At 43.5% G+C, this 25797-nt stretch overlaps 1 protein-coding gene across 1 annotated transcript in view; it reads right to left on the bottom strand.

The window, feature by feature from the left end:
- The window catches only part of ARID1A (AT-rich interaction domain 1A), a 52255-nt gene that overhangs the window by 6921 nt on the left and 19537 nt on the right, over nucleotides 1-25797 (bottom strand). The window contains exons 4-16 of the mRNA XM_044667920.1: nucleotides 13660-13900; nucleotides 13329-13418; nucleotides 12652-12813; nucleotides 11613-11925; nucleotides 9883-10028; nucleotides 9681-9790; nucleotides 7400-7609; nucleotides 3686-3893; nucleotides 2330-2468; nucleotides 1899-2071; nucleotides 1476-1626; nucleotides 762-923; nucleotides 568-664 (exon numbers count right to left, since the gene is read on the bottom strand). Of these exons, the coding sequence (XP_044523855.1) occupies nucleotides 568-664; nucleotides 762-923; nucleotides 1476-1626; nucleotides 1899-2071; nucleotides 2330-2468; nucleotides 3686-3893; nucleotides 7400-7609; nucleotides 9681-9790; nucleotides 9883-10028; nucleotides 11613-11925; nucleotides 12652-12813; nucleotides 13329-13418; nucleotides 13660-13900 (2202 nt within the window). The remainder of the gene's footprint in view (nucleotides 1-567; nucleotides 665-761; nucleotides 924-1475; nucleotides 1627-1898; nucleotides 2072-2329; nucleotides 2469-3685; nucleotides 3894-7399; nucleotides 7610-9680; nucleotides 9791-9882; nucleotides 10029-11612; nucleotides 11926-12651; nucleotides 12814-13328; nucleotides 13419-13659; nucleotides 13901-25797) is intronic.

Genomic DNA, 25797 nt, shown 5'->3' with positions numbered 1-25797 from the left:
GCTGGGTCTGCAGACTCGGGAGGCAAAGAGGGGATTGAAGAGCTGCTTCCAGGAATGTTTCCTGAAGTGACTCCTAGAACTAACAATGGCTTTTTCCTTCCCACTGGCTCTCTCCATCCCCATATCTTTTACCTCTCCCCTTAACATTTTATTATTGGTATCCTTTGTGTTTACATTTCCTTCATTTCACAACACAGATCTCCCCTGAACTCTGAAAGCTATCTCATATGAGAAAGAATAAAAAGGCAAGGAGGAAATAGGCAGCCCAGCAAAACAAGCCAATGCTTCAACCCCATCTAACACCGTGCAGTACTGCATCCCTCTTAGGCTGCCACCTCTGCCAAAAAGGATTCCTCCCTCTGTCTCACAGAGTTAACACCAGCCCAAAGTCAGTGGGGGCAAATTGGGGCTTATTCAGGAGGTCCCCAGGGCAAACATAAGATACAGCATTCCCAGGCTTCAGGTTGGACGAGTTTATCCAGTAGTTTCCAAATTTGAGGGGAAGGCTACTCCTCTGGGCCTAATGTCAAGCCCCTTCCTCTTTCATGAAGTCTGTCCCAGGCTCACCTGCTGCTGCTGTTGGTACATTGTAGTTTGCTGGCTGGGGAATGGACTGCTGGAAGGGGTGCCTTGAGTGGAAAACTGATTGCCATAGGAATCGTGTCTACAAGACAGAAAGGAGATTGAGGAAGAGTAGAGACAAATCTCAGAACATTCAAAGGACGACACGATCCTGAGCTAGGGCTATGCTGCTCACTGACCGTTGTTGTTGTTGCTGCTGCTGCTGCTGCTGCTGTTGCTGCTGCTGCTGTGGGGGGTAGCGACTGGGAGAGTACATCCCGGAGTCCGGGTTGGAAGGCATGAGGTTTGGCTGGGGGGCCCCCGTGCCCATGTTTCCCTCGGGCCCTAGTCCAGATTCGGCCCTATGCCAAAGACAGAAGCAGAAGGACTATTATGCTGGGGATTCCAACAAGAGAAAGGACAGAGTCACCTGAGTGGGCAACACTTTCAGTGGAACCCGTACTACTACCCTAAGAAGCCCTGGGTCTGTAGAGACTGTGACCTCAGTCAAACCACAAGCTCTTTGAGCCAGGTTCCCCATCGAAAAAACGGGACATACGCCACTCACATATTTACCTCAAAGAATTGTGAGGAAAATGATTTCTAGGGGTAGCTGGGTGGCTCAGTGGATAAAAAGCCAGGCCTGGAGACTGGCGATCCTGGCTTCAAATCTAGCCTCACAATGCTTCTTGGTTGTATGACCCCAGACAAGTCACTTAAGCCCCACTGCCCAGCCCTTATCACTCTTCTGACATGGAGTCAATACTTAGTATAGATTCTAAGATATAAAATAAGGGTTACAGATTTAAAAAAAATAAAAAAAAAATGTTAAGCCCCAAAGCTCTAGAGATAAAAACTACTATTATTGCAATAGTTCTCTAATTTGCCCCAAGGAAGGGAAGCAACTCACTCACCTCACTCTGTCGTAAGGGCCTCCATATGGGTAATGCTGCCTCTGTCCCATTGCCATATTCCCCAAACCAGGGCCTGTGGCACGGTTGTAGGGGTCCCCTATCCCACTGTTGGGGCCCTGCCCTGAGGACACGAAAGGATCATTTCCTGGAGCTAGAAGTAGAATACAGAAGACAGTAAGAAGGGTAGGCAGGCTTCCTGGCCTCTCTTCTGGGAATAGGGGAACATGGAGCTCTAGGGACAACTGAGGGGGATCCCAAAACTTGGATCACTCCATGAGAGGCTCAAAAGTCTCTACTGTGAAGATGAAATAAGAGCTGACATGGTAAGGGCCAGAGAAGAGAGAAGGGTCAAGGAGTGAAGATGGTGTAGGAGGTTATGAGGGAAGAGGAAGGACATCCTGAGATGGACAGAAGGGCAGTCACCTTTCCTCATGCTGCCATAGGGATCCTTATTTGGCTCGTAGGACATGCGCCCCATCATGTCAGAGGTATTCATGCTGGGCTGGTACCCAGGGTTCGGAGTCATAGAATTTCGCTTTTGGAACGTGGGGTCGCTTCCATCAGCAAAGGCATCCTGGATGCCCACAGAGTTGCTCCTGCTCGGGAATCAGGAAAATGAATTAGAAACAGAATCATCCCCAGTCTCTCTACTACTTTCCTGATGACTATCTGTGAAGACTGAGGGCAGACATTTCACTGCTAAATTCTACCTATCTATGTTAGGTTTAGCTTCTAGAAGAGGACATTACAGATATATTCAGTTCATCTGCAACTCCTGTGTGATGGCACTGGTAGGGGTTACCTCCTCAGTTCTAGGGACTGATCAGATTTTCCCTCCCTCTTCCCACTGTTACCTGGGTCCCATGCCTGGCAAAGGGGGCATCTGACTATGGGGGGTGGATGCTGGAGTTGGTGGCTTCAAGTCTCCTCCTTCTGCCATGGAACTGCTGGTTGACTGAGGGGTTTGTGGCCCCTGCATGGACCCTGACCCCGCTGCAAACAGAGAGACAGGAATGATGAGCAGCCTTGCAGAAACTTATGTATATATTTCACAGTAAAACTCGTGGATGAGGGAAGATAAGGAGACACCTGTTGCTATAAGGAGACACCAGTAACTATTTTTTTATAAAGCTATTTCCTCAGTCCTTAATTCTTTTATCCATAAGAAAGAAGCATTGTGAGAGGAAATATGGTTCCTAGCTACTCCCCTTCCACAAGTCAGGAAGGGCAAGAATTGACAAGTAATTTTTACAATAACCCACCGAAGTTGGAGCCCTGAAATGCTGGCAGGAAACTTAAAAAAAAACCCATGATGACCATTCAAAGGGGAGATGACAGTCTGGAGAAGCCAAGTAGCTGGTGCCCAGGCATACAGGGGCACCACCTGTCCTCCCCAGGTCTTCTCACTACCCCCCCCCCCCCGCCCCCAAGCCCTAGGCTTTCCTTTAGAATGTCAGGCAGCTTCATTCTAAGCATCCGACAACTTGCCATCACCCAGCTTCATGTGCTCCTCTAAGCTAGAAAGCAGTGAACTACTCGTAATTAATGTTTCCATTAGTTACCATTCCCAGCACCCGATATCCCATGGCTTCAGCCGAGCTGGCTGATGAGTCATTTCAGCGATTCATTAAAATCCTCAGAGGTCAGCATCAGGGCATGTTTGTTTACACCCCACCTTCCTGGCACCCTGTCCGTTCTCCCTCCCCGGCTGTGGCCACAGCTCTGCAAGGAGGGTGGGCAGAGTCCCTGGCAGCAGGGAGTTTCATTCATAACCCCTCCCCCCGCCCTCTGGCCTCCCCATTCATTTCCATCTCAGCTCCCCTGGGAATTCCAGGCTGGGTCTGGGCCACATTCTAAGGCGCTGACATCAGTGAGTGGAGGCTCCCAGACATCCCTGGCCTTCCCCCCACCCCCTGCCGGCCCTCCCACTCGCTGATTTACAAACATCTGGCACTCTGCCAGATGCACACTGAGAATTAAAACCTAACGGTGGCATGCTGGCTACCTCCTAGCTGTGCCAGCCTGAAGCTGGTATTGGGCTCCATGTTCTGGCTGGGTCACACTTAGCTTGTGAAAGGTCCTGGTAGGGCAGGTCTCAGAAAAGGCAGCCTTTGGGAGTGAGGCTGGAAGGGTCTTGGAGGCGGAGGTGGGGGTTCCCACACTGTTCCCACCCACCCCAGGGTCAATCATTTAGCCTGAGCCAGTCTCACCTGGTGATGGCGGCTGGATCTTGGGCTGCGACTTCTTGGAATCTGCTGCTGCAAAGATATCAGGGGGAGGGTCTTCTCCCCGCTCAATCTTGCACTCAAACGCATAGAGACACTGGATGTACTGCTTTTTCAAGGAGCTGGCAGCGCTACTCGAGGTGCCCACGTTGAGGTTGGTGGCCAGTTCCCGCCATTTCTTGTTCTTATTGACCTGCATAATGATCCGCGTGGGGTCAGGGCACTGGCCCAACTGGACTTGACTGCCCCATCCTCTTGAAGAAGCCTGTAATGCTCTGGGAGTTTTGAGGGTCCTTCCACACTCCCCTATCAACTATCAAGTGTCCATAGAGCTGAACTTCTTGCTGGCCTCCACCTCCATCAACTACACCCCAGATCTATCTACCTGGCACCAGAATTTAGGCCAGAAGGAAAAGTCAAGTCCTGTCTCAATCAGGTTGTGGTAGAATTTAGAAGGTAAACATGTCGGAAAAAAATTGAATGTGGGCACTTTACTATGGAAAGAAAGGATTCTGAAAAGTTGGGCGTCAATCACCTCCTGTTTGACAGATATCATTGCATCTACAGCAGGAAAGCTAGGAAACTTGGGTCAGGAGACACAGGCTTGAGTCCACGGCTCAATGAGTCGCGTGACCTTGGTCAAGTCTTTTCCACACTGTGAACCTCAGTTTCCTTTTCAGTAAAAAATGGGGATAGTTGTCCTTGCCTCTATTTTATAGGACTACTTCAAAGAAAATCACATACAAATGTAAGCTGTTAGTCTATCAAATGCACAAGAAGCATAGACTATTCAAAAAGACTCTCTAGGGAATCTTTGGTGAGGTGAATGATTGCCTCCCTCCAACCTATGTCCAGTGGATGTTTCCTGTGCATCTCATCAGCCCAGAAGGTAAAGGATGATGCCCAAGCATGATGGTCATAGGTAGCACTTGTCTGGGGAGTTTCTTTACAGATACTTCTTGGCTGGTTTTGTTTAAAATTTCTCTCTGGTGTTTTATTCATGCATGACATAAATATTTATCACAAGCTTATTCAGTATTCTATACTGGCCTCAAGGAGGGGTTTTCAAGGTGATTTACAAAGTCCCTGACCTCATAGGCCTTATAGTTTAGAAGAAACCTACAGATCAAGATAGGAATGGCCAAGAAAGGTCCAAACAAAGTGCTCTTTGAAATCCAAGGAATGAAAGATCATTGCTGAGAGAGATGTCAAGACTAAGATTCCAAAAGGTAACACCAGGAATGGGAAATGGGGTAAGCTGAGTGCTATATAATGTAGCTCAGTATAGGACAAGCATTCAGACCAGATGCTATGATAAACCTTTTTTCTAGCTCCCCCCATGTGACTAACTGGGAGCTGCTAGAGAACAGAGTTTGGAACTTTTGCCTTCAGACCTCCCCACAAGCCAACCTTAAGGTTCTGTCCATGTTGGGTTTTTAGTAGTCCATGATGCTGACTGAGGTATAATTTCTCATTGATCCCCAACATATAATCCCTCTCTGATCATTTCAAGCAGGCCTCCTGATGGTTCTTCATGGCAGCCTAGGCTTTCCATCCTCTTTTTTCTTCTATAGAATGTCTTCTTCTCATTACTTAAAACTCTAAATGTTACATACCCATTAAAGTTCAAATCAAGTCCCTTTCCCCCCAGGAAGCTGTCTACCAATTTATTCCTTATTTATCTCATTCTTTAAATTCCTATTGTGCTTATAGTCAGAAGTATATAATTTGGCACTTAGTTCATTTTTGTATCGTTAGCGGGGATCTAAATGATCCTCTAGACCAGTAATTCCCAAAGTGGGCGCCACTGCCCCCTGGTGGGTGCTGCAGCGATCCAGGAGAGTGGTGATGGCCACAGGTGCATTTGGGGGCGGTGACAGTATGTGACAGGGGACGCTAAGTACTATTTTTTCTGGAAAAGGGGCGTTAGGCCAAAAAAGTTTGGGAACCACTGCTCTAGACTGTGTTGGTGAAGACATAGCATGCGTGCCAGAGGGGCTGCTCCGTTCCCTCTTTCCATTGCAACTGAGGACATTTTTCACATGCTCCACCCCTCTGCTCAGCAGCCCATCCCAAGCACTTCCTCCCTCAATCTCTGGGGTAATTCAGGGGCTCATAGGAACCCTTAAGGTGCCATTTGAGCACATGATCTCTAAAAGATTTGCCAAAACTGCTCTAGACCAGCAAAGCAGAAACCGAGGCTCAGAATTTATGATATATAACTTGCCCATGATTCAAAAGGCAAGAGTTAAGTGAAAAAGTAAGGGAGAATCTCTGTCTTCAGAAGCAGAAGCACTTGTACGCATCACCAAGTCAAGTTACTCTCATTCCCTGATGTTACCCGGCATTGACTTGGTATGTTTTATATTTACTTTCACTTAAATATATCATTCTCCCCAGAGGAAATATAAGCCACTCATGGGGTTATGGGGTTATAGCTCTCTCTTATTTTTGTATCTGCAACACTGGGATCCAGCACAGAGCCTGGCACATAGTGTGCAAATTAATAAGTGCTTACCGATTTTTATTTCTCCAGAAGCCTAACACTTTAATTATTTTGGTTTTATACCCTCAAATTGTAAACTCCTTGAAGGCAGGGACACTGTCTTGTAAATCTTTTCAATTCTGAATAGTGCCTATTCAATCACCATCTTCCAAACAGATGTTTATTAAATATTTACTGAATGACATTTTAGTTGAGCAAAGGAAACAGGTTATGTTCTACAAGGGAAATCCAATAAATCAATGTTTTTTGTCCCATCTGAGAGGAAAAGTGTCAAGGGGCATAGCAAGCAGGGATTGTCCTGAGGGAGTCTAGCAGACCATCTCTCCTTGATATAAAGAGGTCTAGGGAATCTGTAAGAGCTCAAAACTTTTGGTTTTGTGGGTATCACTAGGAAGAGAACTGACAATCCTCAGGACAGGAATTCCTATTGCACAGCTGGCTGTGGGTTTTGATGAGATGCTTCCTGATGGTGATGTGCTCCTCCTTTCCTGACCAAGGTTTCCAAAAGGAAAAAAAAAAAAAAAAAAAAAGGCTTTCCTTCATTCTGGCCATGTGCTTACTCCCTTCTCAGCTACAGACCCTGGTCTAGACAATACTCTAGTGACTTCAGACCACAGGAAGATGGATGCTTCCAGAGGTGAGGCTGTCACTGTTACCCTTCTCTGTTTTGTCAATTAGATTGTAATTGGAGGATGAGACCCACAGCAATCTTTTTGTTTTTGTTTTTGAATTAGTCTTTAGCATGGTACCTTGTAAACAGGTGAGGCACTTAACTTATTTGATAAGACTACTGTATAAAATTTAGTATCAGATGACAATGAGGCCTGAAACATTTTTCAGCTATTTAACTGGGAATGTCTCTTCCAAATAGTATTTGAAATCTAACTGCATAAAGGAAGGTTTCCTGAGAATCAATGACTTCTCTAGCCCTACTCATGCCTGGAACTAAAATTCCCCTGTTAATGATCCATATCCATATGTTTATTCCAGTTCTGTATGTCACCTTTATGTCTTCTACTGAATGGCTTCCGTTCCTATTGTTGTGATCAAAGTTACTTTTAAATGTCTTAGATATTAAGCTCCCAGAGGGCAGATTGTCCAAGCCTTGGACCAGTATTATATTAGGCTCCATTAGATTATCACCTAAAAAAATCATCTGGGTGAAGGCAAGGAATCTGAGCATCATTACTTACCTGAGTCAATCCGCCAATCTCCTTCACAGATACGTAGAGGCGGTAGAGGTCCAAGGGTTTCCTGCCCACAGCAGGCAGGTTGGTCATGCCCATTGCTTTTTCTTCCGTGAAGGCAAGATAGCGGTCCACCCAGATCTTCCTCTCAGGCTCACCCCCTAATTCGTACAACTTGGTGATCTTCTCATTGGTGGTGGTGGAGGAACTGGACTTCTGGAAGGGGAGGGGGCAGGTCAGAGGGTCATGGGAATGAGTCCTAGATCCCAGGCCCGTCCAAGGCTCTCCCAAGGTTCTCACTTAGGGGTGGAGAAGGGCAAGAATAGAGACAAAGAAGAATACAGGGTTTTTCCACCCTGAGTTTAACTGAGAATGGGACCTGAATTGCTTTTACTCAAAGTTGAAAGATCAAAGAAGAATCAGTTCATTGGCTAGAGTTTGCTGATCCAGAGCCCTGGACACACATAAGTACATACTTTTCAGAGTAAGAGTGTAAACTCTAAGGCCTTCCTTAGAGTGCTTCCAGGATAGGACAGAAGAGTGACTCACATTCAGCTGTAATATATTAGGCAGACATAGGAGGATGAACCAAGTATCCTATAAGTAGGGGTATCTAGACCCTCTTCCCCAGAACTGACAGATTCTAATTTTTCTTTTCTATTTTTATTTGTTATTCATTTTTTATAGATGGAGAAACTGAGATACAGAGATTAGGAATGGTGCAGTTACACAACTATAGAGAAGAATCCAAATGAGGTCAGATTTCCAAGCTGTTGTCTTGTCAGACAATGTTCCTTGTGACCTCCAAGGGTTGCTAAGGACCCAAGTATCATCTTCCACCTTCCTAAAAGAGCATGTGGTTAGGCATGGACCATTACTACTGCTCTGAGCATAGAGGCTCAGGCTGCCCATTGCTTTTTGACAACAGGAGGCACTGCTCCAGAGAGAGCATCAATCAGATGGGCTGAAGTGAAAAAGTCCTTGATGGGAAGGAAGGAAGAGCCACTACCCTTCTCAGAGTGAAAATATTGCTTAGTTGCTGGAAGAGAGCTTAGAGATCATTTAGTTCAATTATCTCATTGCACAGAGGAGGAAACTGAAGGCACAAGGAAAAGAAGAGACTTGCTCAAGGTCACAGAGAATACATGGCAGAGCCAGGACTAGAAGTCAGGTCCTCCTGTTTCTCAATGAAGTGCGTGTGCACACGTACACACTAACACACACATACAGAGACATACACACTCACCCACCCCATACACACCCATACGCTTGGCCTTATTAAAAAAAAAAAAAAAAAAGCTACGAACAAATAGTTCTCAAAATAAGAATTAACAACCAAATGAAAAGAAAGCTAGAAATCACTAGGATAAGTAAACTGAAATAACCCTAACATTTCATCTCATCTCTGGCAAAGACAATGGAAGATAAGAATAATCAATGTTGAAGGGTATTGTTAGTAGAGCTATGATTTGGTTCATCTATGCTGGAAAACGATTTGAAATTTTGCTAAGAAATGACCAAAATGTCCAATACTACTATTTCAGAGATCCCACTACTAGACAAATAATGTCAAGGAAGTTAAAGACAGAAAAGTAATATAGAGCAAAATATCCACAGTAGAAACTTTTTACATTAGGCAAGAAGGAAAAAAAAAAATTTAGACACCAATGGCTAAATAAATGTGGTTCCATGAATGTAATGGAATATCACCATACCATAAGAAATAATGCTTATGAAGAAATTCAGAAAAGCATGGGAAAACTTCTATGAAATGATGCAGAGTGAGAGAGGCAGAACCAGACAAACTATAAGCACAATGACTGTAACAATGTAAATTAAAAGGAAAAAAAAAACAACTAACACTGTAGAATTATAACCAAGGTTGGTTCCAAAGAAAAGATGAGAAAACATACATCCTTCTCTTAGTAGAGGAGAGGGATTATGGGAGCAGAATACTGTCCATCACGTCAGACTTGTTTAGTTTTGTTCAACTGGTTTTTCCCCCTTTTCTTTTATTGCTTTTTGTTATAAGTAATGGCATGTTGATTGGGGTATGTGGGGGGAGTAGGGTGGGGGTGGGGCAGGAACAGATATTCAGAAATGAAGATGATGTAAAAACAAAAAAACAGCAATACAAATTTTTTAAAAATAACAAAATAAGAGGAGGGATGAGCAGGGACAGTTCTGACTGGGGCCATTTTGGCAGCACAACTGATACCCCCAATAACTTCATCCCTATTCTTCTGTTTTAGCCAGGGAAAAGGAAAGAGATAAGACAAAGCCTTACCTTGGATTTGGACTCGGGTTTAGGTGTTCCATCTGCCTTGTTGTTCATTTTGGTGGCTGGTGTTAATTTGACTTCCCCGAGACCCATCATCTCTGGGCTAGCTGCCATCCCTAGAGAATGAGAGAATATTTAAGCCTTACAACACCAGCTCTGGTCCCATTAATCCTTGCAATAAGCTGTGACCAAATCAGGACTGACTTACCTGCTGAATTGTTGGCTATGTTCCCACCCATGGGATAGGGAGGACCCTGAGGGTTGATCATGCCAGCCATACTGTTAAGTCCTTGCCCATAAGGAGGCCCAGTTCCCATCATGCCCCCTTGATTCATATTGGGATAGCCTGGAGGCCTAAAGAGGGAAGGCAGAGATAAGAGAGGTAATGTGTAAATTAGGAACACCAAATATGCAGAATATTTGACAAGGCGGCAGCAGGGGCCAAAATCATTTAATACCTAGGTTTGTATGGAGAAAACTAGAGTCCCAAGAAAACAGAATTGTGCAAAGACTGACTTAGAGAGTCATATCTCCTATCTCACCACATAGGATGATTACAGGAGGGTTTATAAGTCCTAAACAGGAAGCAGTAGCTCAATTTTAAGATGTCAGGGCAGCAAAAGCCAGCCTCATTGAAGGCCAGTGGCTCCTCTATTTCTTCACCTATTTGTGTTATATCTCTTCCTGAGAATTCCTCTTCCCTGCTCAGGCTTCTTTTCCCATTTAAAGACCCTGTCTGGCTGAAAGGCTTGTGGATGCAGACCAGTGTGATGTTGACTGGCCCAATATCCATCTTTTGGGGGCATTCTATACCTCTACCTCACACTAATCTGTCATGGAGTCTATATTTCTAGGACTTTGATTATTGTGGGGAACTTTCTACCAAATCCACTCTTTTTATGGTTGTAGCTTTTCCTCCTTTGAGGTAAAAATAATCCTCCTTTTCCTACTTCCTCTGTAGTCCATCCAAATCTCGATAGCATAAGATCAATTTAATGCTGGGCTAACTGTCTAATGGCCAAAGGACAAAGTGAAGTTATGATCACGGGACTTAGTCCAGTGAAGTCAATGCCATATCGACCAATGGTCAGGGAAGAAGACCAAAGAACTGAACTTTTTAGCTATTAAACCCAATCACTCAAGTCTCATAGGCCAAGGGATTCAGACAAACATCAGATTGTTCACTGGCTCTTCTGCCCTAGCAACCTATACTGGCCTCTCTCAGCCACCCATGAAAGGAGCAGTCACAGCCTAAGAGGACCACATGACCTGTTGAGAGACTGACAGTCTCTATCCCTCCAGGTACCCAACTGGCAGCTAAAATTCAAGAACAGCAGATAATTCGAATTAACCAAACTTTATCATCACTTTGTGAGCAGAGAGCAAAACATAGACTGAAAACAAGGCTCTCAAAACCCTACCCACTATGAAAGATAATCTTGGAGATTTGTGAAACAGATGACTGAGAAAATGAGGAACATCTTTCTCTAGATGGCATTTAGAAAAGGGACGCCTCATTCATGAGGGAGAGAGCAACATGATGTATATCGACAATATTAGGTCCATTTTAGTTGGATATTTCCTTTCCTGGGCACCTTTTCTGATCACCAAATCCTGAGTATCAAGTCTTATTCTAAGAATTAGAAGTGGTCTAGAATAATGGAGAGAGAAGGCCTCAGAACTAGGATAGCCTGGCCTCAAGTCCTGCCTTGGACACATAGGTCCAAGGGCTCTCTTATCCAATTCAGGGAACCTTGCTAGGTTCCAGCCAAATCTTTATGGCTCTGAGTTGGTGCTGAATCCCAGAAAAGGGGCTATTCTGTATTAGGAAGGAGTTTCTTTACTCGGGAGTTCCTTCTTGTGATGAAGCCATAGATCCAACCCCTCTCTCCTATCTTAAGGACAGGTGAAATCCAAAAGGAAGGTCCTGTGTCATACCTGTTTTGGATGGAGTTGGCAGCAACATGCATGGCAACGGCGGTTTCTTGTGCTTTCCGGTTCATGCCCCCAGGTGGGGGGCACATCCCCGACCCAACCTGAGGCGGCATGTTGGCCATGTTGGGACCATAAGGCCGACTGCCCATGGAGGCATGACTCATCCTTCCTGGGGGGAGTCCACTGTAGGGCGGCATACCGGTCTGGCTATGCATCTGAGCCCCAGCCCCCATGGGGTTCATGCTCCCTGCCATCCCTGCACTTGGATAGTTGGCATTGGGCAGGGTGTTATAGTTTGGCTGCCTAGGGTAGCCTCCTGGGAGGAAGAAGGAGAAAAGATGTGGTCATTGGGTAAGTAGCTCTTGGTCCTCAAAACTCTGCAGAGAAAAGTAGCTCAGCCAAAGGGAAATATCTCCTGTGCATGGCTAAAGTAGCTTCATAGAATCTGGGAGAAACCTCCAGGCCAAAAAAGAAAAAGAAAAAAAAAGCAAACTCACCAGCCCAAGGAAAGGACAGAAATGCACCAACTAATCTCAAATGAAGAGGAATTGACTGACCTACAATCTGGCTTTATTTCTATCCAAATCCTTCTAATGTTGAAGGAATTCTTTCCTGTTTGGGACTCCAGAAAGTTCATTTGCAGGCTCTCCATAAAGCACGCATTTTTAGGAGCTGAGCTTATTCTTTGATAGATTCTATCCTGCCCCACACACTATGGGGATTTGGTCACTATTCCTGAAGATTCAACTTTATTATTCAAGGCAAAGAACACTATCCTCTTCTAGAACTTAAGAGGTCATATATAGTCTCTGACAGTAAAACAACTTCTTTCAGAATTCCTTGTTCATTATCCCACAGTTCTATAAGCAGTCTTAATTTTACTTTTTTCCCCTCTGGATCATGCTCCCCCATATGGGGATAAATCCCCTCCGCTACTTGAGATCAGAACATGACAATCATGTTGGGTCCATAAAGTCATTGATCAAGAAGTCAAGACTAATCCTCTGGGAAGGACATGGTTCCAGTTGGGATACATTCTCACCTTGAGGGCCATATTGAGCCCCCTGGGGCCCATAGCTTCCCATGGAGTTCTGGTAGGAGCCCATGCCTGCATGCATCTGTCCTGAAGACTGACGTGGAGATAAGGCAGACCCAGGCTGAGGGGAACTGTACTGGGGCATCTGAGGATTTCTCTGCATGTAGCCTGTGTGAAAAAGAGATGGTCATTGAGACAGTTACTTAGGAAAGAAAGAACACTACAAATGCTGTTACTTTCCTTATATCCCCAATTACCAGCTACTCCCGTCTTCTGGGGCTGTGTCATATGCGGCCCTAGTTCAGGCAGCCTTGAGGGTCCTAAGTCACTACCAATAAGACAGGCAGCCCTGGACAGGTGCCACTATGGGGAGGGTAGGCAAACAACAATGCTGGCTTTGGCAGGGCAGGGACTAGGCTGTCTGTAGTTAAGTGATCACAGTGTGGACATGCCATCAAAATGAATCCATGGTGAAGAAGTACATGGGGTCTGGGAAATACTCTGTTTCAGAGTCATTATCAAAGGCTTAACAAATGCTATGATCACAGCAAGGAGTTGGGGCTCTTTCTAGCTCAGTGGCCAGTTAGTCTTTGATAAACCATTGTCCAGATCACTCTGTGCCACCCCCAACCCCCACCCCCATTCCTCACACTCCAGATGAGTTCTCCAGGTCAACCTCTTACCTCGATCCTGGGCAATGCTTGACTGGTTCATGGAAGGATGCATGATGCTATCTGACTGGCCACTGGGCGGCCGAGGTGGCATCTGGGTGCCTATTCCAGGGACAAGAAGAGAAGTTAGCTAAGCCTGGGGAGAAAAATTGATGGGTGGTTCAAACTTCTCAGAGGACCAAATTATTAAGTAAGAAGTCAATTCAGGAGACCATTCATTCCTTTCTTAGAAACCTCTAGGGGCAGCATTTTTAGGATACTGTAAATTTTCAAAGTTCCTCTGCTCTCCCCTCTCCCCAGAAGCAAAGGCCCAAACCAATAGCATTAAGCCCCCTGTCCATACCTGGCACTGCAGCAGGTGAGAGTGGTCCTGAGCGAGACTGAGCAACACTGGCAGGAGAGCCCACCGGGGAGGGGGAAGGCCCTCGGATCCCAGGCAGATGAGGGGAGGTATGAGGAGAGAAAGGAGACTGAGCTGGGTTACTCTGTTCTCCTTGGCTGCTGGAAATCCCTGAAGTGCTCACACCAGGGCTCAGAGCTCCTTCAGTCCCCATGGGGAGATCATCTATCGAGCCAGACAGATCCTGTAATAAACACAGATAGACACTAGTCAGAACTGAAGAATCCAGGGTCTCTCCTTCACTGGTTCTACCTTACCTCAAGGAGGCAAGAGACTACCTTCATCTGCTTCTTCCACTTGACTCTGCTTTTGTGAGGAGCATACATTTCGGTATTTTTAAGGAAAGAAATCCAAAGAAACTACAGACTCCTAGAGACCTTTTTTTCACATGGAAATCAAGACTCTCCTTAAAATGTTTCCAGTTAAGACAAACAGAAGTACTGTCAGGCTTGGTCCAATGCATATGAAATCTTCCAAGTTAACCCTTATTTGTTGAGAGTCCTCTGTGTTGGTCACTTGACCACAGAGGTAATTTGGAGCAAAGCTCAGAAGATTATAATATATGAAAAAAAGATCCTTAAAGGAAATGCTCTAGATTAGACTACATGCTTTTACCAAAAACAAACAAACAAAAAAACCAACTAGCAAGAGACAGAAAGTTAACAAATTCATTCCTCACATTCCCCCACTACAAACTTGATTTTTGAAGATGACACAAAGCCAAACAAGACATAGTCACTGGGGGGCAGCTGGGTAGCTCAGTAGATTGAGAGCCAGCCCTAGAGGCGGGAGGTCCTAGGTTCAAATCTGGCCTCAGACACTTCCCAGCTGTGTGACCCTGGGCAAGTCACTCGCTTGACAACCCCATTGCTTAATGGAAGGTAAGGATTTAAAAAAAAAAAAGGAAAGAAAAAAAAAGACATAGTCACTGCCCTCAAGGGGTTTATACTCAACAGGGGAAACAAGAAATATAAACATGAACTAGAGATATTTAATATAACATTTAGTTTGGATGAATCAACCTCAAAAATGGTAAAGCAGAAGCCCTAAATCAGAGGTTTTCATCTTAGGCAACAGTTAAGCTAATCTTTCTTGAGTGAAGATCAAAGAAATTCTTTTTTATCAATTCCAAGTCTATCCATTCCACCACTCCACCACCCCAGATTAAGTTACAGGGATAAGAACAACACCATCGGGAAGGCCTTATGGGAAACTTTTTCACCAGAAACAAGGCAGTAAACTTATAGTTGAATTCCATAAGACGAAGAAGGAAGGGATAAGAAGCTGATTCAAATTAAGGTCAATCAAACTGGTTCAAGTTCCTAATTCCAACCCAACCCAACACTACACATACCCATACTCTTCTAGCCCCTAAAGTCTGATCTTTCATAAGTACTCCTGGAACTTGAAGGCAGACCAACAGTCATGAAATCAGGCTAGATTATACTCCGAGCAATCCTTTAATGGGGTCAGAGCAGGGATACTCCCACTAGTCAAGATGAAAATCAAATAGTTGTGAGAATTTTAAATTCACTAAAATGAGATGCATGAATAGAGTAAGCAAGATTGGAACATGATAACTATCCTTGACTCAAGTCTGGGAAGGCTTCTCTTTTATCTTGTCTTTCCTTGCTTGGAACTCAAGAGGTCCAAGATGAAGCTAAATCAAATGAATTATGGAAAGGCTCCTAAATACAATCAGTTCTAGAGCTGGTCATCACCAACTGTCTCTCTAAACCCCCTTTGACAATCTAGTCCCACTCTACCAAGAGATGATTATATGAACTAAATTACCAGATTTCTCCAGCCTTTAGAGGGGAGAGGAGAAGGAAAATTTGATTTTGCATCCATCTCATACTTTGAGTGTCTTCTCCCTAATCTCTAGCCTCCTCTGGGAAGACTACTAAGGGCCTTTCACTCAGTGATGAACATATTCACATCTGGTCATACCCTACACATTCTATTGATTCTAAACTCCAATAAGTGATCAACCAAAAACTCTATTCACCATCCCCCACTGCTTGATTTTTTATTCCTACTTTCCTAGACTCTCCTACTCCAAAGAGTCAGCCAAATGCTAACTGTTTCTTCCACTGTGCCCTCTGGAATGCCTATTCTACAGGTAACAAACTCCTTTCATCTTAAATCTTTTTCCTTTTCCACTCTTTCTATCTTCTAGCAATCAACCTGGGCCTGGATCTGCCCTGTTGACACAGCCTCCATTGGCCACTGTTTCCAGTAATGGCAGTACTTTTACTCATTTTCTTTGGCTCACTGGTTAAGGAAGTTGTAATATTCATTGCTCTCCAATGTCACTTCCAAGTTCTTCACCTACCTTGATCACTGAGGAGCCTCTCTCTCTCTCTCTCTCTCTCTTTTTTTTTAAACCCTTGTACTTCGGTGTATTGTCTCATAGGTGGAAGATTGGTAAGGGTGGGCAATGGGGGTCAAGTGACTTGCCCAGGGTCACACAGCTGGGAAGTGGTTGAGGCCGGGTTTGAACCTAAGACCTCCTGACTCTAGGCCTGACTCTCAACTCCACTGAGCTACCCAGCTGCCCCCTCAGGAGCCTCTCTTTTTAAGTCCATATACTGCTTATCTTTCACCCAGAGTGTCAGCTCACTCCCATTTACTTCCCCACTCAGTTTAGTATGCTGCTTTACAACCACCCCCAAAAAACCCCCAATTTCTGCCCTCGTATTAATGAAGTTAACTTCAGCTCTCATGTTGACTCTCCCTCAATCTAACCATTCAGTTTCTCAGCCTATTCATTTTCTACGACCTACCACTCCACTTTACCTCAGCCACACACAAAGATGGTCATACTTTTGAGATTGTCATCAACCACAAATGCGCCACTACCATGTTCAAGAAATCTGAAATTCACTATATACACCTATAAACTGGCTTTCCACCTCTCCTTCTGCTTTCCCTTCTTTGTCTACACCTTGGATCTCCAAATCCTTAATTCTCTCCCAGGCCATCTTCCCTGAACTAGTTGTCCTCTCTTTTCTCCATCTTGACCTCTTGATGAACCAGTTCAACGCTACAGTCAGTTTTTCTAAAGGTCTAAGCCTCTTTATATTCCTGATTACACCTGCCAACAAGCCTTAGCCTTGGTTCACTCCTACTTATCCACTAGTTTCACTCCTCCACATGTGCTACTAAGTGGAGAAAATCACACAAACATTCCGACTGGGTCGTTGTGAGAATTTGTTACACAATCTCAACTGGGCCTTCACTGCTATTAGGCAGTCCTCCAATATTTCCTTTACCAACTCACTATCCCACTCTCCTCAGTGGTTCTTCTAAACTTTTCCATTTGTTCTCAAACTTCTTGATGCACCCCTCCCCCCAAACTGAGAACCTTATCCCTTATTTTACCAAAAAAATTGAGGTCATTTGATGTGAACTACTCTTCTCATATTAATTTCTTGCCACGCTCTCCTCCTTCATCCTATCTCACATGAGTCCTACCCAAAGCAAATTCTTCTTCCTGCACAACAGGGTCCATTCCATTCCATCTCCTCCAACAGATGGTCCCCTGCCATTTTTGCTCTTATTTTCATTTTCTCCCTTTCTATTTGCTCCTTCCCTAAAGCCTGCAAATATGCCCACATCTCTCCTATCCTGAAACAAGTGAACTAACAACATCTTGCACTTGATCCTTCCATACCCACTCTTATTGTATATCTTCTCTGCCCTTTGTGGTTAAACATTTGGGAAGGCTGTCAACAACAGACACCTCTACTTCTCCTTTGCTTTCTCCTTAACCTCCTATGATCTGGCTTCCAATCTTTGTCATTCCATTGAAACTGTTCTCTCCAAAGTTATCAAGGATCTCTTAATTGCCAAATCTGAAGGCCTTTTCTTAGTCCTGATTCTTCTTGACCTCTTGGTAACCTCAGACACTGTGGATCATCCCCTCTTTAGGATACTCTCTTCTCTCTAGTCTTTGGATCAGCACTCTTCCCCAGCTCTCCTCCCATCTATCAGATACTCTTCAAATTTCCTTTGCTGGATTCTCATCCAGGGCATGCCCCTACTGTAGATGAGTATCCCACACTGCTCTGTTCTGACTCCTCATCTCTTCTTCCTCTGTATTACTTCACTTGGTGTGATCTCAATCAGTTCCCACGGATTTAATTATCATCTCTATGATGATGATTCTCAAAGCTAACTTCTTTGTTGACTTCCTGTCTCCCATTTCCAACTGCCTCTTAGATATCTTAAAGTGGATGTGTTGTAGATAGCTTAAACTCAACAGGTCTAAAGCTTAACTCATTATCTTTCCCCCTAAATTCTACTCCTTTCTAAACTTTCCTATTGCTTTCAAGGGTTCCACCCTCCCAGTTCCTCAGGCTCAAAACCTAGGTCTCATACTGAATTCCTCACTCTCACCCCCAATATCCAAGCTGTTGCCAAAGCTGGTCCATTTCAACTTTGCAACATCTCTCCAATAGGTCCCCCTCTCTCTTCTGATACTGCTATGACTCTGTTGCTATTACCTCATGCTTGGAGGTTGGTGGGTCTCCCTGCTACAAGTCTCTACTCACTCCAACCCATCCTTCGTCCAGCTACCAAAATCTTTCCCCTAAAATGCAGATCCAACCACAGCATTCTCTCATTCAATAAACCCTAGTTTACAAAATACAAAGTGCTGCTTGGCATTCCAAGGCCTTCATGATCTAGTTCCCTCCCCCACACCTCCTTAGACTCTACTCTCTACCACATGCTTTTCAAACCAGCAGCATTGGTCCCCCTGGATGTTCCAGGAACAACAGCTGCTCTATCCTTGGACTCTGGGTATTGTCTGGATGTTCCTCATGCCCTGAATGTTTCTCTTTCACATCTCCACTGACTGGCTTCTTCGAGTATCAACTAAAACCCTGTCTTCTATGCTACATTAATTCTGGTGCTTTCCCTTTGGCAATTGTTTCCTCCCCATGCCCCCCATGTAACTTTCTGGTACAGATTTGTGTACTTATTGTCGTTGTCTTTCCCAAGTTTGGAAGCTCCTTGAGGGCAGGGGCTTTCTGCCTCTTTTTTTATACCCAGTACTTAAATTAAGTCCTAACATGGGCAAGCACTTAAATGCTTACTGACTAATAGGAACTCCTCCTATAATGGAATCAAGGATTTGAGTTTAAATTCATCAGCTATACAATGCCCCATATGCCTGCCTCCAAAGAACAGATGAATGAGAGTTTCTAAGAAGCCTAACAACATCAATGATCTATATAGTCATACAAAAAATGCTGTCACTATTAGATAAATGCAAATTAAAACAACTCTGAGGTTACCACCACAACTCTAACAGATTAGTTAATATGACCAGATTGGTTAATATGACAGAAAAGGAAAATGTTGGGAAATTATTTGACCAAGGTACCCCAGTTAAGTAATCAGCAGATCCAGGGTTGAACTCGGGGCCTCTTTCCATGGTAGAATTTGGAAAAGGTTAAAGAGGAAACTAACATTTCCAACAAATATTAAACCTTAGTTCAGCAGAAAGATTAGAAGGAAGACAGGGAGAATCACACACACTAAAATTCTATAGAAGTTAGTCTGTGAATAAATATAAAGAGTTTGGTAGGATTGTGTAAGAACATAACACTAGGAGTACCAAGTCTTAGAATGCATTGAGGCCGGTAAGCACATCTAAAATAACAAAGAGTTTTAGGGTTGTTGTTTTTTTTAAAGGATATCCTTGAAAAATAGAGGTTCACAGAAAGGTTATAACCACTGCTCTGACAGGCTTTTCTCCATTTCTATTCAAGATCTTTTTGAATATCTGACACTGCTGACCACTTTCTCTTTCTGCATGGATATTTTCTTCTCTCTATCTTTTGTGGCTTGGTTCGTTCTCATTTCTCCAACCAACCATGCCCAGCTGGTCCTTCTCAAGCCTTCTTCATTTGGACTTTACCTGTGTTGTGTCCAACAACGTAGATATACCCCAAGGTGCTGACCTGGGTCCTATTCTCTTTTTTCCTCTTGAATTCTTATACACTAAATCTCACTACACACATTCCATCAGCTGTCAAAAGCTTCTTCTTTTTAAACAATAAACCCTTACCTTCCATCTTAGAATCAATATTGTGCAGTGGTTTCAAGGAAGAAGGATGGTAGGGGTTAGGCAATGGAGTTAAGTGACTTGCCCAGGGTTATACATCTAGGAAGTGACTGAGGCCACATTTGAACCTAGGACCTCCCATCTCTAGACCTTAATCTACTGAGTCACCCAGCCGTCCCCCCTCTTGCCTAGACTACTGCAATGGTCTACTAATTGCTACTCTGGCCTCTGCCCCATAGAAACTGTCCTCCACACATCTGCTCAAGTTATTTTTCAAATGTTTTGATGTAGCCACATTACCCTGTCCCTACTCCCCTTTCCCTTTGCTCCTTTGGTTCTTTCATGATGCCCTCTTCCTATCTTCCCAGTCTCCTCACACATACTCATCTTCACACACTCTAGGTCCAATCACAGAGTCATACATGCTGTTCACCCCATATAACACGTCATCTCTTGCACTCAAGTCCTTACACTGGCTGTCCCTCATGCCCAGAATGCTCCCCTTCCTCACCTCTGCTTCTAAGAATCTATGGCTCCTTTTAGACTCAGCTTAAACCCCATCTTGGGCAGAAGGCCTTTTCTGAATCTTAGTCACCTGCCTTTCTACTTCGTATTTTGTAAACTCCTGGTATCTGTGCATGCTTCCTTCATTAGAATGCACATTCCTTGAGAGCAAAGATGTTTGTTTTTACTCTGCATCCCCATCACCATCTCAGCGCTTAGCACACAGTAAGTATTAATAAATCAGTATATGTTGACTGAATTCTAGCAATTTACTAATAAGCAGCCGAACTGGTCTTCTTTTTGTTTTTTAGATATAATATTCCTCCCATTTTGGTCCTTTGTGGTACCTACCATGCCCAGAAGGTACTCCTGGTTACCTCCACCTTTGCTTCAAAGCTCAGCTCTAATACCACCTTTTTTTTCTGTCTTGCCCCTCCTCCATAGTAATATATGTTTTTTTCACCTTAGTAGCATTTTATTTTTTTCCAAGTTAGATGTAGAAACAATTTTCAACATTCATTTTCTAAAAAATTGAGTTCCAAACTCTCTCCCTCCCTTTTCTCTGAGACAGTAAGCAATTTGATGTAAATTATACATGTCTAGCATCACCTTTTACACAAATGATCCCCTCACATGCTAACACATCCCAAATGACTCTATTTTTATACATTAGACTAGTTTTCAGGTCATATGTCAATCTGAGGAAGTTCCTCCTTTGGTGATTGTTCAATCTTTTGTAAGTCATATCCATCTCTTCTCGACTTATGATGTTTTCTTGGCAAAGACACTGTTACAGTTTGCTGTTTCCTTTTCTAGCTCATTTTATAGATAAGAAAACTGAGGAAAATAGAATTAAACAGCCTGCTCAGGGTCTCGCAGCTATTAAGTATCTGAGACTGAATTTGAATTCAGAAAGATGAATCTTTCTGACTCCAAACCCAGCACTCTATCCACTGTGCCACCTAGCTGCCATGGGAGATCCTAATACTGACTGGAATTATAGATCCAGAATGGTGAATGGGGAGGAAAAGATCAACCCAAGTAGCTAGGATATAGAAAGAGGTGATTAATGCTAATTGATATTGTTTTCTCTGTCAAGGAGAATGATCTTTAGACTCAAAAAGAATTTTTAAAAAGCTAATTGAAATTAATAGCCCCCCAAATAAGGAAATGGTAAGGGACTATCATTGGTGAGTTCCAGTCACCTATTTCAGATGGAAGGCAAGTATATTCCTGATTTTCACAAATGGGAATATAAGTCTACAAATCACAGATTAGTGAATTTGACTCTTAATTCCTGGTAAAATTCTATATTAATATTAAAAAAGATGGTTTTAGAGAAGGAAGCAATGATCATATGCCTCAACTTAATAGCCAATATGGCAGAACAGCCTAATCATTGAATTAGAAACTGGAAACACTTGGGCTCAAAGCTATGCCTGTCATTTACTTGCTGTTTGACCCTGGGCCTAGTCACTTAATCTCGAAGCCTCAGTTTCCTCATTTCTACCACCTGTGGTGCCTACTAAACTCAAATTAGATAACATATATAAAGCACATCCTAGATGTTGGCTATCATTTTCTTTTTTGAAAAGGTTACTAAACAAGTAGAACTGGAAGTGCTTCAAGTATAATTTACTTGGTTTTTAGCAAATCATATGGTAGTCTCCTCAGCTATTTTTTTTAAAAGAATGTTATTTTTTCTCAATTACATATACAAACAATTTTTAAACATTTTTCAAAATAACTTTAGTTCTAAATTTTCTCCTTCTCTTTCCTCTTCTTTGAGAAGGCAAACACTTTTATATAGATTATACATGTGTAGTCATGCAAAACATATTTCCATATTAGCCCTGTTGCAAAAAAGTACACAGCCCCCAATACAATTCAGACTCCATCAGTTCTTTCTCTGGAAATGGACAGCATTTTTCATCATAGGTCCTTCAGAACTGCCTTAGATTATTGTATTGTTGAGAATAGCTAAATCATCCACAGTTTGTTATGGTACAATATTCCTGTTACTGTGTACTGTGATCTCCTGGTTCTATTCATTTCACTTTTCATCATCATATTCATATAAGTCTTTCCAGGCTTTTCTGAAAGCATCTTGCTTTTTATTTCTTATAGCACGAGTATTTCATTAACATTCATTAACCAGTCCTCTGCTATTCTTATAAAAAAGATGGAGAGATGCGGCTGGAGTTGAGTACCATGAAATGGATTTAGACCCCCAAAAGCAGTTATTAAGGGTTGAATTTCAACTCAGGAAAGGATATAATTCTTCACACTCTGATCTTGGGGAGCTCTGTTGAGCAACAATAACCAGGCATTCCCTCCTTTTCCTAGGCCTTGGAACTAAATGTGCACAAGTTATATTTTTCTTTAACATAAATGAAGGCTCTGAGGTACCTGGAGAGATCCCCTAAACCCCCCTCGTCCCCCATGGAGTTTTAGAATATCATGAGCACTTATGTCTCTGGGGTTGAAATCTTAGAATCGCCAGGGCATTTATGGCTGTCAAAATGGTCTGCTTTCTTCAAGGGGATGATATGAATATGCCTGTCAGGTTTTGTAAAGCATTCTGAGCTCCTTGGAGGATATGTTAAATGTAAAACTTTGTCACAAGCAGGCCACACTTGGGCCAGGACATCTGAGTGAAGAAGAACAGCTCAAGTGAGATATCGAAGAGTAAATCTTCTCATTTCTCTGATTTAGCTAGTTGGAGGCCAACTGCATAGGTGGTTGACCACTTTTGTAAAATGGTAAAAAAGTCATTTTGAGGATGATTTAAAAAAAAATTAGAAGACACCTTGGAGATCCACCTGGTACAACATAAAGGTAGTAGGGGACACAAGAAATGGTAGAGTAGATCAAAGGCCTTCTAAAGTGCTGCCAGATATCTGAGTGAACTTCTAGTCCAACCTCATCAATTTCCAGTATAGGAGAAAGGAAGAGGAAAGGTCCACACTAACTCAATAACTGACCTAAGGTAGCAGAGCCCTAGCATTCTAATCCAGGACTCCCAATCCCAAACCCACTGTTCATTTCACAACACTGTGGAGAACTGTCATTAACAAGCTGTGTGAGAGCTCTGCAAGGTAGAACAACTCTCTGGGTCTCAATTTGCCCACCTGCAAAAAAGGAAAGGTTGGACAATCACCATTTACTGATGCTAAATCCCTTGAGGTAACAGTAGCTCCCTTACTGACACTTCAGGAACACTGCCAACCCATTTTACTTAACAAACACACACACACACACACACACACACACACACACACACACACACACACACACACACACACACACACCAGAGCTCGCGCTCTCACAGGGCATTACACAAGGAAGCAAGATCCCCTTCTCTCCCAGCATGAGCAGGCGCCACTCCAAACTCAGCGTCTTCTTATTAACAGGACACGCCTGTGCTTTCTACCCTACAAAAAGCCAGTTTTTCAGGTCTCTTGTTGCACAAAAGCCGGATGTCTCGATGTTGAGTCAGGCCCAAAGGTGCTCAACCAATTCAGCTCTTCACAGCCCCCTCAACAGAGTAGACACAGAGAAGGAAGGATCAAGTTAAGTCAAACCCAAGTTCCTGCTCTTTTCCCAGCTTGGCTACCTCTGGAATGACCAGTTCTCAAATCCCTAAGCTAGAGGAGTTTTCCAACAGACCCTTCTGAAAGATCCTAGAAGGACAGGTAGTCACTAAGAAAAAGGAAAAAACCCCACAAAAAACTCTACCCCAACAATAACAAACACAAAAACCCCAAGCAAATGGGAATCTCCTCTTCTATCCTAAGGCAGGCCAATCTTGTGGCTGAGACAGGTGATGGTCAACTGGCCAAGCACCCTGCCAGCCCCAAGGAAATGGAAGGGCCAGAAGAACGTGTTTCCAATGTATTTTATGCATTTTATTGCTCATCTGCCATGCAGATCAAAAGTGCTGGAGCAAGTCCAACTATTTCACACAGAATCTCACACTCCAGGCTGGCTGCAGCCCCAAAGCCTTCATTTCTTCACTTGAAATACTGCCCAGTGTTATTTTGGGATGTGACCTGATAGAGGAAGCCCACAGGGACTCCGAGACGATAACAGTTCCAGCTGTGATTGGTTGCCTGGCCCCAGTAAATGCCAGCGTGGGTTTGTCAGCCTTTACTGACAAGCAGGGACTACTCAGGAGCTAACACCTTCTCTTAACACCACAACAAAACCATGCCTGAAATCACACAGCCCATACTTCAAATAGGGAGGGGCTACAAGTTCTGGCACGAGCCAGATGAATTAGTTTTCAAGACAAGATGATGCAAAAAATTCCCTTTTTAAAGGGTAGAGAAAATATTAGAGGGTAGAGAGGACATTGATATATCTTTCTGAACCCCTTAAGCCTAAAGATGAGGCTAAAGGAAAAATTCAGGGCTTCACCACAAGTCTAAAGAAACAAAACTTTCATTATAGCTCCAATTCTACCACCCCATGGCATTCTCTAATCCTTTCAGGTATGAAGCATTTTTGCTTCAATTCATTAACTTCCTGAATTCTTCCATGTGTTGCCACACAAACAATTGTCGGAAGGCGTGCATTAACTCCTCTGTGTTCTCTCTCTGCAAGTCAAATAAGTAGCCCCCCAAAGGCCTAGAACCTGAGAGGAAGCAAGACTCTCAAAATACATTCCAACTTGATCACAGGTGTAAAAGAAACCTGCCAAATTCTGTTTCATTCTAGCCCAAGAAATGGAGAAGCTGAGTAGGCAGTAATTTCTACACTGAGAACATGTAGAAAACACCCTTAGGGGGCAGATAGTGATTGGGAAACGGGACCCTTGAAAAGAAGGTTTAAGGAAAGAAGACAAGAGATTTAACTAACATGAAAGAGGGGATAGGATGTAGAGCAGTGATTCCCAAAAGTGGGTGCCACCGCCCCCTGGTGGGTGCTGCAGCAATCCAGGGGAGCGGTGATGGCCACAGGTACATTTATCTTTCCTATAATTGCTATTAAAATTTTTAAAAATTTAATTTCCATGGGGCTAAGTAATATTTTTTTCTGGAAAGGTGGCAGTAGGCCAAAAAAGTTTGAGAACCACTGATGTAGAGACTAATAAGCTGCTTGGGCTAAGAAAAAATGAGTTTAAGTATGCTCCATGTGAAGGAAGATGGTGTTTGCTTCTGTTTTCCTCCCTTTTGAAGCCCATTATTTTATTCCAGGGAGTACTCTCTACAATGGCTCAGACTGTGAGCCCACCACATTATCCAAGGGATCCTTGGACTCCAAACTCATTGTTACCCCTACTAATGTCAGTTGATGCTAGCTAACCTTTAAGAACTCAAAAAGTATTTCCACATCATGAGACTGGGGTTTGATAAGGTTTGGCTGAAATTAAATAAACTGCAGGAGTAAATATTTATATCATTTGGTGGACCATGGAGGCGTTTATCAAATCTCCTTCTTTAGAAATGAGCAACACACACACACACACACACACACACACACACACACACACACACACA

The sequence above is a fragment of the Gracilinanus agilis genome, chromosome 3, assembly GCF_016433145.1.
Source record: "Gracilinanus agilis isolate LMUSP501 chromosome 3, AgileGrace, whole genome shotgun sequence".
Classification (NCBI taxonomy): Eukaryota; Metazoa; Chordata; class Mammalia; order Didelphimorphia; family Didelphidae; genus Gracilinanus; species Gracilinanus agilis.
The sequence above is the reverse complement of the archived record's forward strand: the minus strand, read 5'-3'. Positions and strand labels throughout refer to the sequence as shown.